Consider the following 14,260-nt stretch of genomic DNA (forward strand, 5'->3'; position numbering starts at 1 on the left):
GATCAAGCAATACCAATACTGATATACATGGTATATTTGTTTTTATGTTTATCAGTTGGGTCACATCTTATACAGAAATATTATGATACTGTGACCTGCAATCCCAGTACTTACCCGGACACCCCTGTTTTAATCACCTACTACACAGGTTCGCATTAGGATCACTGTGTTGCAACAGTACCAGTGGTTTATTAAAACCATCTGGCACATATTAACTTTTTTGATCCAGAGCCAATATGGCTTTCTATATTTAGGATCAACTCACCTTCAGTACGTCGTTGGACCTTTTTTTTATATGTTGTTTAATAAAGATCATGTTTTTAATTCAATCACTAAACACCACAGAGTGTGAACTCGAGTGCTAAATTGGGTCCTTTCTCTCCTTCATCCACTACAGTTTATACCCAAAGCACCGTTCATAATACCACTTCATTTAGGCTGTAGCAGGGGTTCCCCTACTGTCTCTACCTGAAGCAGGGATAGTCTGAAAACCTGTCCTGTTGGTAGCCCTTGCGGCCTGGAGTTGGCCGCCCCATGGTATATGTCATTTGGGAGACAAATGGAAGGGCAAGTGAGAGTTAAAACATTCAGTTAGTAAACGAATGGAGGAACTGAAACACTACTAAGGAGTAGCAATGCTAAGCAAGTCTCCGCGAAATCATGGGGTCAAGTAGGTGCAAATCCTGAAGCAAGAGCAATAAAAAGAAACGAAAAACCGAGAAAAAAAAAAAAAATGTACGACAGGAATGAATTATTCTGCAAACGTCATCGGAGAATGATCAGGCATTTTTGCCAGAGCTAAAAGAGGCTTTGTGTTTAATTCCCACCCAGCTGCATCGGAGGATGTAAGAGAAAAACATGTGACCCCACAAACAAGATATCATTTGAAAGATGCAGATAGAAAATAGCTCAAAGCATTTTCCCTAGCTGCTCGCCTGCAGTAACCCTTTGCTTTGTCATTTGATTTGCAGAGTTTCTCCTGCAAGAAAGGAAGAGCTTTTTATGGATTTGAAAGTTCATGTATAACATTATCAAAGGCAGCGGTGCGCAAACTGGGGGGCACGAGACCGACTGCGGGGGGGCGCAGGGTTTACAGAGGCCCCGCACGCTTCCCGAAGGCACTTAAATTAAGTGCCGGGGAAGCGGCGAAGGCCCCTGTAAACATCACTTAACTTGGTTCCGGCAGCTTCTTAGACGTGTCGCCATGGCAACGCGGCATGAGGTCACATTGTCATGGCAACGTCACGTCATGACGCCGGAGCCGAGGTAAGAGGGGGGGGGGCATGGAGGGAGGGGAACTGCCGGCAGTGGGGCGCAGGGAAAAAAGTTTGAGCTCCCCTGATCTAAGGCAGCGGTGTGCAAACTGGGGGCGTGAGATTTTTTTTGGGGGGGGGCGCAGGCGGTTGCAGAGGTCCCACACTCTTCCCCGAAGCATTTAAATTAAATGCCGGGGGACCGCGCGAGGCCTCTGCAACCTCTACTTACCGGGATTCAGCCAGCTTCAGGACGCGTGACCATGGCAACGCGGCGGGGTCATGTGACATCACGTGAGGTAAGGGGGGGTGCGCAACAAAGGAAGAAAGCAGGCGGGGGGGGCGCAGCAAAAAAAAGTTTGCACACCCTTGATCTAACAAGAAACATGTAGGGTTGCGTTTGGCAAGAGTCAGAGCTCATCAAATACCTAGAACAACCTTACTCTTGAACTCTGACTTCTAACTTTAACCTTAGATCTATTTTTGCATTGGTTCCTTGGGGCTTTTTGACAGGGAAAAAGTTGTCTTTTTGAGTTTGATTCGAAAGTCGGGAGAACAACAGGTTATAAATACCATCGATTCACCCCTTTAATTTTTGACACCTCTGTTGCACCAGTTTAAAAATGATTACCTCCCAATATTTATTCTATTGTAGTTATTGAGTTTTGTTACATTTCCCTTGTGTTTTGCTCACGGTGTTCTCCCATGAAAACCGTAAGAGCTATAAAGTGACATAATAATTGTATAATAAATAGACATGACAATTCATCATAGTGAGATCCAGAAATTTTATGATCCTGCCTTCTGGTAGATAATAATAATTTCCTTGAACAAGAGTCCAACCCAGGGCCATTTAATCCAATAGGCACGGGGGGGGGGGGGCTTGAAATGAAAACAACCGAGATGCAATAGAAGTGCAGACTTTCAGCTTTAATTGAAGGGGTTGAACAACAATATTGTATGAAACGTTTAGGAATTGCAACCATTTTCATACACAGTCCCCTTGTTTCAGGGGCTCAAATGTAATTGGACAAATTAACACAATCATAAATAAAATGTTCATTTTTAATACTTTGTCGAGAATCCTTTGCAGGCAATGACTGCTTGAAGTCTGGAATGCATGGACATCACCAAACGCTGGGTTTCCTCCTTTGTGATGCTTTGCCAGGCCTTTACTGCATCTGTCTTCATTTGTTGTTTGTTTGTTGTTCTTTCTGCCTTAAATTTTGTCTTCAGCAAGTGAAATGCATGCTTGATCGGGTTGAGATCAGGTGATTGACTTGGCCATTGCAGAATATTCCACTTCTTTGCCTTAAAAAACTCCTGGGTAGCTTTTGCAGTATGTTTTGGGTCATTGTCCATCTGTAAAGTAAAGCATCGTCCAATCAACTTCGCTGAATTTGGCTGAATCTGAGCAGACAATATATCCCTATACACTTCAGAATTCACTCGGCTGCTTCTGTCTTCTGTCACATCATCAATAAACACTAGTGACCCAGTGTCATTGTAAGCCATGCATGCCCATGCCATCACACTGCCTCCACCGTGTTTTACAGATGATGTGGTATGCTTCGGATCATGAGCCGTTCCAAGCCTTCTCCATACTTTTTTCTTCCCATCATTCAGGTACAGATTGATCTTGGTTTCATCTATCCAAAGAATGCTGTTCCAGAACTGGGCTGGCTTTTTTTAGATATTGTTTGGCAAAGTCTAACCTGGCCTTTCTATTTTTGAGGTTTGTGAATGATTTGCACCTTGTGGTGAACCCTCTGTATTTGCTCAATTGTCCAATGACTTTTGGTCCCTTGAAAAAGAGGGGGCTACATATTAAAAGAGATGTAATTCCTAATCCCTTCCTCCAATTTGGACGTGAATACCCTCAAATTAAAGCCGATAGACTGCACTTTAACACCATATTCATTATTTAACTGTAACTTGAATTTGTTTTGGTACACAGCCGAAATAACAAAACTTGTATCAGTGTCCAATTATTTTTGGACCTAACTGTATGTTTAAAAATGAAACAAAACTAAGTGGTAGGTATAGTACTTTTATGCGTCGGACAGTTATGAGTAAATATTCGAATTATACGCTAGTTACAATGTAACAATATTTACTTAATTAAATCAGCGGTTAACATAACACTTGTATAAATTTGCACAGTATTTTGTGTTATCAGTAACTTGTGAATACTTTAAAGTTCAATTTATTAAAGTAGGGTCTAGCAATCTTATAAGAATAGATCTGTACTGCATGTGTGTCACAAACGGATAAATCACAATTTGCACTAATTTATGCGACGGCATTGCGCATCCGGCATGACGTGGGGTGGGGCCCACAAATGCAAGAGTGCCTACAAACATCTTAAAACGGCCCCAAGTCCAACCTTCACTATAAACGTCATCGTTGGTCTTGGCGTTGCAATAAAGTTTAAATTCAATGGCAGGTGTCACGTTTGCAATTGTGACCTCTTGGACATTGTGCTTGAAGCCATTAGTACGCAATGCAAGGAAAACTTGTTGAGTTTGCCAGGTGCCTAGAACTGGAGAAATGCTTGAACACTTAGTCACAGCTGAGACAGGGTAGAAATGTCATATATATGGCTGTGTAACATCTTAAGTGTCACATATGAAGTGTCTGCAGAGTTAAAATTGGAGGTGAAGAATACAAGAAGATATCCAAAATAGTATGTGTGGCGCACAGCAACAAAGTACAAGTCATGTGGCAAATAAAATATGTTTATTAAAGCTGCATTAAAAAAACGGTGGAGGGTGCAACACTCCTACGCGTTTCGTGCAGTGAGGCACTTTATCAAGGAGTTACCTCACACTACATACAGGCTCTTTATAAAGTAGCCGGTACCGAAATTCGCGCCAAAACCGGTGATGTCATACCCACAATGCCTAGCGTCCTGTGTGGACCAATCACGCAATGCATATACGGCCAATGGGAGTTCTGCAGTGATCTGGCCAGTGGGGACGTTCGGCGACCGCCGGGCACATAGCAACAGGAGACCGACGTCATGCAGCGCAAGCCCACGCACAAGCTCCACCGCTATGGCCCAATGCGCGTGTGCGAATGGCCCAATGAGGAGACACACGGCGCACTGAAAGTGACATGAAAAGGGGGTGATGGGGAAGCAAACGGCATAAACCGCCTGCAGTAGCGCTTGGCGCATGTCGGACACCTGGCAACAGGATACCGACGCCACCTACGTCATGCAGCCCGAGTACCCTTAACTCCTCCCCGCCCACACAATATCCAATTTGGATATTCTCTGGACTCCTGACACGGCTACATGCCTGAGGACACACAGGGGAACACAGTGAGTACTCATTTATTATGGGCCATCCCAAGGAGGAAGGGAAGTTATGACATTATCACCCCATACCTTCAGGGAATTATTGAGCCAATGTGTGTGAAGATTGAGAATTATACGCTAATTGAATATATTCCCCTTGTGTTGTTACCTCTATATGGATGAATTTATGGGACCAAGCACTTGAGCTCCTGCAAATACCTATATACTGTACATTGCTGAAGAATACAAAACGAACTGGACTTGGCACTTCATCAAAAATTGATTAACACACATTCCCAGCTAGCTCAAACTCCCACACCCACCACATCATGAATATATATTTATGTCAAAAAGAGTGCTACTGGGAGTGGCAAATGTAAACAACAAAAGACAGGGGTGCCCAATGCTACATTCAATTGACAAAACATATAAAGTAATAAGTATAAAGTTTAAATACTTCAATAATAATAATATTTACTTGGTTATTTAGTTAAACCCTTTGGCCAAAGTGTCATAAGCCTGCATACCACGTCAAGGTATAACCAAAATTAATGCAGGTCCTACACTACACTGTGAAACCTTCCCTTTACCTCTGTATGAGGGGAAAGAACCATATTAGATCCTGTTCTTTGCCGCAAAGTGAAAAGACCTCCCAAGTTAAAAAGGTGAGGAGGAGTGAGCTCTGGGGGGAGGTGCCACCTACCTCCATACAACTGCAACCAGTCAGAAATGTATCAATTTCTGACTGGTAAAAAAGTCCTGACAACTGCAAAATATATTTTCAGGTTATTGGTACAAACGGGCAGGCGTGACAAAGTATCTACTACACTAGTTTCCCTAATAACTTTGTAAATCAGTGCTGCTGGCACGCACTACGGTGATCAGTATCTCGGGAAGCAGGAGGTCCACAGAGCTGAAATTAAAGCGGGTCGGCTCCGGAGATCCCCGGCATCCCACAAAAAAAAAAAAACCACACGTTCTGCTCCATTAAAAAAATATGGGGTTACTAAAATGTTAACCTTTTATAATGGCCGATATCTGGCAGCGCACGAATGCCACCAGACTTCCGGCATTGCGACCATGTAATATCTCTTCTGTAGTGATCGCACGGTTGCAGCCTGCTCCCCGATGACTGAAACAGAAGCCGAGTGTCCTCCACTTCCGCGTAGATCGCGCTCATCACTCCATCGCAACTTTCCCCGAGATCAGTGGTGCTCAACTCCAGTCCGCAAGAGCCCCCAACTGGTCAGGTTTTAAGGATATCCCAGCTTCAGCACAGGTGGTTCAATCGGTGGCTCAGTTGAAAACTGCACCACCCGTGCTGAAGCTGGGATATCGTGAACACCTGATCTGTTGAGGGGGTCTTGAGTTGAACCCCCCTGACCTAGACAACGAGTATGACATTCCCTGAATATCATTCGGTCACTGTAAAGGTTCAGTGTCCCAAAAACACACCCTTTTTCACATGGAAATGTTATTATCACAGTTAAATGATTAAGTCCCATGGAGACAATTGAACAAGAGTTCTGTAGTAATGCAGCGCTGTGAATCAGACCTGCTAGGTGTGAAGACATAGATCAAAGTTCCCACGAGTATTCTGTCCACAAGCAAATACAAGAGCAGAAAAATAAAATGTCTCATTAAAAAAAAAAAAGCGTTACAAAGTAATAGGTTAAGAGCATTTACCCTCGTCATCCTCAGGTTAATAGGTTGGAATATGCACCTGTACTGATCATTCCTGTCTAGCAGCTTTTAACTGATACGGGTTTACATGAATGAAGTATGCAGAATAGTCGGGGGAAGATCCTGCTTAACTGGGTGTCACGAGGTGATAATATTTGCATCTCTGTGACCCAAGCTCACGTTGCTATAAATAAATAAGGCCAGGTCCATAGTGCCTTTGCCCGGGCGGAGGTGCTTGAAGCGGGTGCGTTTTTTGGCCATGGTACACGCGCTGTCCATGGGCGTGTCTTGGGGCGTGCCAGTGACGTCACGGAGCTGGTTTGCCCTCATTGGGTGAGCCGCTGACGTGACCGGCCTGTCGCACCAAGAAATCAGTTTGAACTGACTTCTTGCGCAATGCGCCCCCCCCCCCGTGCGTACGCCGCATGGATGCGAACACTGCCACTGCCTGTTCACTCAGCGTGCGGACGGTCTGCGGTACTAGTTGTTTTTTTTTATGCCGGTTATTAGCATTTTTAATTTCTTCACTGAAGTCCTCCTGTAGCACCACTGATGATGGAGCAGTCCATGCATCGTCTATCTTTTGTATACACATTTCCTCACATTCCACAACCGCTGTGGTTACTGCCCCCCAGCTACGAGATGGAACACATTTTCTCCAGGAACGTGCGGACAATATGTCACCTGTCCCGCTATAACAACTTCTTACTTAACACCTTATCTGCCAGAGTCCGGGGCTATTATCTTTCATCACAAAACAAAAAATACTAAATTTTGCCTTATGCCACAATAGCTCCGGGTTTTTTTCTGCCCTCATCACAGGGAAGACAAAGTCTTCTGTCATAAAAACTGGATCCGGTTAAATATTTGCTTCCTCTCTCCTGCATGTTGAAACATCAATCAGAGGCTCAGTCTTTAACTTAGAGATTGCATTCTGCCAAAAGGGGAGCGAGCGCAGGATGTTCACAGCGTGGTCATGAAAAGACGAAAAGACATAACATAGTGTGACCAGTATACATATATCTGGAATGTGTAGAGAGGCCGAGTCTCTAAACCACCTGTGCTGAAGCTGGGATATCCTGAAAACCTGACTGGTTGGGGGCGGCTTGAGGACTGTAGTTGGTGACCCCCTGCACTACTCTATTCTATGAAGGAACTCTCTGCTTCCTCAAACTCTGAACGCCAAGAAACTATTTGTATTATTTGTCAACTGCTTGGAAGTCCCAAAGTCAGCAAAGCATCACATGCTAAGTACTGATCCTCACGTGCACCTCTGCAAGTCATCAATATGCCTAGTATAACACACACAATGTTTACGCCTTTGCCAAGTACATGTTCTGTGCATACTAGAGGTACTGTGTGTCAAACCCATCGTTTGAGATCTTGGTTTCCTTGGAATGAAAGGTCAACTTCTCCACTAGTGGTGGGGCCTAAATGTATTGACAAACACGCAGTGGCACCCATGTGTGATCTGGCAATGCCTCAGTGCTTATTCCAGTTTCCACATATCAAATAAGAGAAAACATTGAACAGAAGTCAGGCTTCCAAAGTAAAAGAAGTCGTCACTTTTATTTGTTACGTAAAAAATTGGTCAGGACCCCCTGTGACCGGTTTCTACGCCAGTGCATCCTCGGCGGGAGGAGGGTTGAGGATTTACTTGTCATCTGTCCACCTCATGTAGGTCATAATATACCGGATCGTCCGGTTCACCATCATAGACATATCTACAAGGAACCTTTATGGCAGAGGTGCTCAACTTCAGTCTTCAAGCCTCCCCAACAGTTCAGGTTTTGCGGGATATCCTAGCTTCAGCACACGTGGCTCAACCAGAGGCTGTCCTTGACTGAGTCTCTGATTGAGCCCCTTGTGCTGAAGTAGGGATATCCTGAAAACCTCACCTGTTTGGCGGGTGGGAGGGGGGCGCTTGAGGACGGGAGTTGAGCACCCCTGCTTTAGAGTATCAGAAACAGGCAACAATTATTTCTGATAGGTTTGTTGCTAGAAAATATCCACAAGCATTATGGTCTTATTATTTTAAGCAAACATAGGTGAAAAGAACTTCTGGGGATACTTCTTCTAAAAAATGTCCAGTTGCACTATATCCCTAAATTATCTACAGCTTCCTATAACTGGTCTAAATTATTAAGAAACATTGGTGTGTGTTTCAAAAGGAATGAAAGTCATTTTACTACAAATCCTTGAAAGGTATATGCTAAATCTAAAATGTTGGGTTTTGTGCTAAATCGGGATAGAATTATAGGTTCCACAATGTTCCATGTGGTTACCTACATTTAGATGTGGATACTACATACAGTGGCAAAAAAACCCACAATACTAGACTGGTATATTTCCTCCCCCTCAGTCCGGTAAACAAATACACATTTGGGGGATGTATACATCGCTCAACTGCAGGTGTTTGTTGTGTGTTAACGGGCCTATGTTCTAACTTTTATGTGGGCAGTACTAGGAGACCCTTAAAAAAGGACATATATATGCCATCATAAATCTGCCTTTAGGACTAATTATGTTAATAGCCCAATGGCAAAAGACTTTCTGCAAGCGAGCATTCAATCACCAGCACAGCAAAGGTTTCAAGGATTAGAGAATGTACAACAGCAAACACGAGGCGATGGCGCAAACATGTTTTTATTACAGAGAGAACAGTACTGGGACCAGGAACCAGAAGCCATGGAAGGGAAATCTGTATATGAACATTGTAATGTAGGTTGGTGCTCTTAGACATTTTTGTGGTATGTAATAATCGGATATCTTCACGCTGATGACGCACGGACGTCGAATTCAATTTTTAAAAGTAGCATCATCATTTATTTAGAACGCGACAGCATATTTCACAGTACAATAGGGCTGGAGGACGAAAGAGAGAGTAAGTAACAAACATACATTGTTACAGTAGGTACCGAGGGCCCTGCCCCAAGGAGCTTACAATCAATAAGGAAGGTTAAGTGCAAATGTAAGGTAGAGGGGGGTAAGGAGGTTGGTGTTTCTGATAGCTGCGTGGTACTTGAAGGAGTTGGCGTTGGGGAAGTAGTAAGTGGGATTGTGCGGAGGTAGAGCGGTGAGCGCAGGTAATGTGTGAAGATGGAAAGACTTCAATATGCATCAGAAATACTTTACCAACCTATGAAATAAAGTTGGCTTTTTATTGTCCTTTTGGAAGCCTGGATTTTCTGTGCAATATATCCTGAGATTTGATATCCTGAAACTGGAATAAGCACCAGGATACGAGCGAGTGCCAATGCATGTTTGTCACTACATTAAGGGAAATTACTTGCACAGCTGAACCAGCAGCAGTGCACCAAAGAATGCAGAATTGCAGTCACACACAATATGTCAATGTCTTGGTGACCCAATTATTTGCCAAGTTTGGTTATGCCTTAAAAATACTCTGGTAATAAGGCAAAACATTTTTTGACATAACTATTATGAGAGATGATAATCAATGGCTAAGATTATACTGAAGGCAAGCAAGTCCATCCTAAAAGAAGGAGAATCTAATTTCCTGCACAGCGTCATTTGCATAGAAAAACAAAGAACCTTGAATTTGCAAAAGGAAACTCAATGTCACATGGTTCTGTGTCATTGACTGAACCACTGACGGAGCCTCCTGTGCTGAAGCAGGGATATCCTTACAACCTGACCTGTTGGTGGCCCTTGAGGACTGGAGTTGGCCACCCCTGACCTAAACCATTGGTGGGCAACAAGTGGTCCGCGTGGGCTTCACCTGCGCCCCCCGGCTGCTGCTTACCCCAGCAGCCCGCTCTCCCTTTCCCCCCCCAGTGCAGAGGGAGCAGGGACGTTGCTTCCGCAGATCTGCGCTGCTCCCTCAGCTGCTTGGTGACTGCGCTGATTAATACCGCCCGGCTCCTGTGCTAGAGACCAGCTCCCAGTGTAAGAAGAGGAACAGGACTGGATTCATCAGCTCGCCTGCAAGCAGCGGACAGGAGGGAGACGGGAGAAGCTCCTACCCGCGGCAGCCACGTCCCTTCTCCCTGTGTCCCAGGGGGAGAGTGGCAATGGGGGGCACTTGTGGCCTTTTAAGTAGATCATGTTGCACACTACCGAGCAAAGCCGTTCTCTGCCAAGGAAACAGTTTAAGCAATATGGGACCTCCCACAAAAGATAAACTAGATACATTACAACAGGCTTTTGCATTTAAACTGATACAGTAACATGCAAAGATAAGAAAAAAATGTGATTGTAAACCGTCCAAGCAGAAACCCGCCAATATAAACAATGAACTTTTTAAAATACTTATCTATCTTTACTTCCGTGCAATACCGATACCCGCTCTCAATAACAAGATGATCGCTACCCAGCATGGTGAGAAGTGGTGTCCTGCATGGTTCACATAAATGGAATCATTCAACTTCCCACTATACTGAATTGGGACCAAAGTCCTTTGTGAACAAATGTAATAATGCAAGAAAGAGGAATTAAGCAGCCAGTTCTTGCACTAAGCTTTGTATTTGGAGAAAAATGGACAACTACATTACAATGTCCCATAAGAATGCCATGCATTGTACTGTATGATATAGTATAGTGTGGGGAAACAGTTTCAGACGAGAAGAATCCTGCTTGTGCAGCCAACACAACATAGACAAACACATTCCAGGTCTCCTAAGGAAGAGGTACAAAGTAGAGCTCTACTCACCTGATGAAAGGTCCATATTGGACCTGAAACATCGTTCCTCTTCTGTTCTTGGCTGTGACCATAAATGACGAATTGCATTGTGAACTTGTGAGTAAAGCACTACTTTGTACCTCAGTCTTGGAGGAGACCTGCATTTTGAGGAATGTGTTTATGTTTTGAAGGATGCCATTTTACAATTCTGGGGGATAATGATTTACCCGGCACCTTTGTCCTCTCCTACTTTGATTCAACACTCAGTCTTCATCTTCTGTCCCTATCCATCTCCAAAGAGAAATAGTTTGCTGTACCCATAGTTGCCATATGGCAATATCCTGCCACCCTCCCAAGACTTCTCTCAGTTCTCCTGTGTATCACTGCCCATGTCTCGCAGACCTGCTGTGACAAGGCATATGCCCTTACCAGCTGCCAAACTTCCCGTTACCAGGCTCTGCAGCACCAGATTCCTTCCAACACCAATACAATATTGCAATGTTCTGGTCACATTCTCCAGTGTGATGCACCAAAAACTATTTCCCTCACAGTGCCCACCTCTGTAACAATCCTCAGCTGCACCCCCAGTGCCCACCTCTCTGTGACAACCCTCAGCTGCACCCCCAGTGCCCACCTCCCTGTGACAACCCTCAGCTGCACCCCCAGTGCCCACCTCTGTGACAATTCTCAGCTGCCCCTAGTGCCCACCTCCCTGACAATCCTCAGCTGCCCCACAGTGCCCACCTCCCTATCACAATCCTCAGCTGCCCCCCAGTGCCCACCTCCCTGTGACAACCCTCAGCTGCACCCCCAGTGCCCACCTCCCTGTGACAACCCTCAGCTGCACCCCCGGTGCCCACCTCCCTGTGACAACCCTAAGCTGCACCCCCGGTGCCCACCTCAATGCAATGACCCAGTTTCCTCCCAAACTAACATTTAAACACATTTCTTCACCCTTTCCTCCCTACACAGTGCACTATCCTATACTTGTCCATGATGTCACACACACTCAACGCAGCACTGCCCCCGCATGCCCCATGCGTTACCATACACTATGCCCACATTAGCTCCCGGTGCCTGCTCCCTCCCTGCACTGGGCCCCCCGCTGCTCCCTCTCCGATCACATGGCACGGCGTCCTCTCACCTGTAGCCATCCCGGCCGCTCCCGCCTCCTCTCATCGCTGCAAATACATGGTGTGTGTGTTTGTGAGACTCAGCGCGCGCCGGGCTAGGGTCTGCAGCTGGAGGCTCACAGGTGCGCGCGCATGCACGTAGAACGGTGCATGCCGGGAGTTGTAGTCCTTGCGCTCTACTGCACTCCTGCAGCTTTGCTGACACTTCCCAGCAGGGTCATCACACCCCAGCCCGCGAGATCTGTCACACACCACTTGGTTGAGTTGGTTCCTATGCAATGTCCCTAGAAAAGCTTATTGCGTTACAATGTGTAGACGACCCTAAACAGAAATAGTGTGTGTCCCCCATCCTTCCTTTTGATTTGATTGATGTCCTTTAAAATGAGTTGTCTTTGTTGGCCCTGTTATTGTGTAGAAATAAGGGACAGCCTTTGTGGTGGGAGCCATGGAGAGTATAATGCAGGATAGGAATAAATAAAAAGTCATTAGGGAAACTGGTGCTTAATTCCTAATAATTATTATGTTCGTATGTAGACATTATCTGTGCATTACTCACAATGCAATTTTACAGGCGCAATAAATTCCCGCGCTGAAGAGCTTACAATCTCATTTTAGTTGCTAGGGTCAGATGAGAAAATGACTTGCGCAAGGTCACAACGATAGCTGAATAAGTACAATTCTTTGAGATAAGGGTGTATCCGTGACTATTTTCTAGATTTAAAAAAAAGTATATATTTTCTTAACAGGAAACTGATTTCAAAAGCTGAGAAATACCAAGAGCTGCTGTGAAACAGATCATGTGCCGATTGTGCCACAGAAGCGCTGTCTTTCCCAGAAGAGACTCCTAAACATGATACCCCAAATGCAATAACTTCTTCAGGGGTCAGACAGCTCCCCTCCTCCTGTATGTCCCTCATACAGCTGCTTACTCAGAGTTGCTGGAAAGGCCCCAGACAACAACCAGAAAATGAAAGAAAGTTGACGGAAACCCCAAGTACAGTTTCCACAGTTTATCATTTTTGGGAAACTGAACTCATGTTTCACCCTTCCCCACTCAGCACACAAATAAGACATTATTCACCCCTCCAGAGGATTGTACAGTGGTCGCCCATAGATTAGACATAATGAAAGACCACCAAGGTTTCTCCTTCAGGAAATTCCTTCTTTTATTCCATTAACTCTTCCAGTGATCCAAGGTTTCAGTACATTGTATTGCAGGACCTAATGCCTCCCGGCATTCCACCAGGGCCATTATCCATCTATGTATATCTGTTGTTATATAGCGCCATTAATGTACATAGCGCGTCACTGCAGTAATACACGTGGCCATAATCATATCAATAACAAATAACACATAATGGGAATAAGGGCTTTAGACATAAAAGCGACATTTAGGAAAAGGAGTCCTTGCTCTGAAGAACTTACAATCTAATTGGTAGGAAGAACGTACAGAGACAGTAGGAGGGTGTTCTGGTACGTGCGTCTGCAAGGGGCCAAGGTCGATGTATGAGGTTTAAAGTATCAGCCACCGAGCTACCCAAATGCTTCGTTAAGTAGGTGGGTTTTAAGATAGGTCTTAAATGTGGATAGAGAGGGTGTTAGTCGGATATTGAGGGGAAGGGAATTCCAGAGGTGTGGGGCAGTCAGTGAGAAAGGTTTAAGGCGGGAGAGGGCTATAGGCACAAAACGGTTAGGTAGAAGACATCCTTGAGCAGAACGCAAGAGTCGGGATGGTGCATAGCGAGAAATTAGGGCTGAGATGTAAGGAGGGGCAGAAGAGTGTAAAGCTTTAAAAGTGAGGAGGAGAATTGAGTGTGTGATACAGGATTTGATAGGAAGCCAGGAGAGGGATTTCAGCAGAGGATGTACATAATATGCTACTACAATGTAACCGCTTTGTGAGTGTTGAAAATGACTGCTTTTCTCAACCTGTGCAGGTCACTTTATTTACCGTCACCTCAAGGCCGTGATTATACAGGAAAACGCGCGCTGCGCCGTGCGCCTGAAAAACTTTTTTTTAAAAATAGCAGCGCACCTACCTGTTGCGGCGTGCGCGTCGCGTGGAGCTGCGGGTCGGCTGTCTTCTAGCGCGATCTGCAGATTTGTTCTTGGCTGGCGATGGACGCGTCACGTGAGCGGTTCCAGCCAATGAGGGTGAACCGCTCATGGCCACGCCTCCTTGCCTGCTCTCCACCGGCTCCCTGGTATAATCACTATGCCGCTTGGCGGCAGCGCTGGGTCACGTCAC

At 45.2% G+C, this 14,260-nt stretch overlaps 1 protein-coding gene across 1 annotated transcript in view; it reads right to left on the minus strand.

The window, feature by feature from the left end:
* Positions 1 to 12,140, minus strand: part of ATP13A2 (ATPase cation transporting 13A2) — a 97,461-nt gene extending 85,321 nt beyond the window's left edge. Inside the window, exon 1 of the mRNA XM_075605969.1 lies at positions 12,024 to 12,140. Coding sequence (XP_075462084.1) covers positions 12,024 to 12,033 — 10 coding nt within the window. The 5' untranslated portion in view covers positions 12,034 to 12,140. The remainder of the gene's footprint in view (positions 1 to 12,023) is intronic.
* Positions 12,141 to 14,260: the final 2,120 nt, after the last annotated feature.

This window comes from Ascaphus truei, chromosome 6, assembly GCF_040206685.1.
Source record: "Ascaphus truei isolate aAscTru1 chromosome 6, aAscTru1.hap1, whole genome shotgun sequence".
In the NCBI taxonomy this organism is placed as follows: Eukaryota; Metazoa; Chordata; class Amphibia; order Anura; family Ascaphidae; genus Ascaphus; species Ascaphus truei.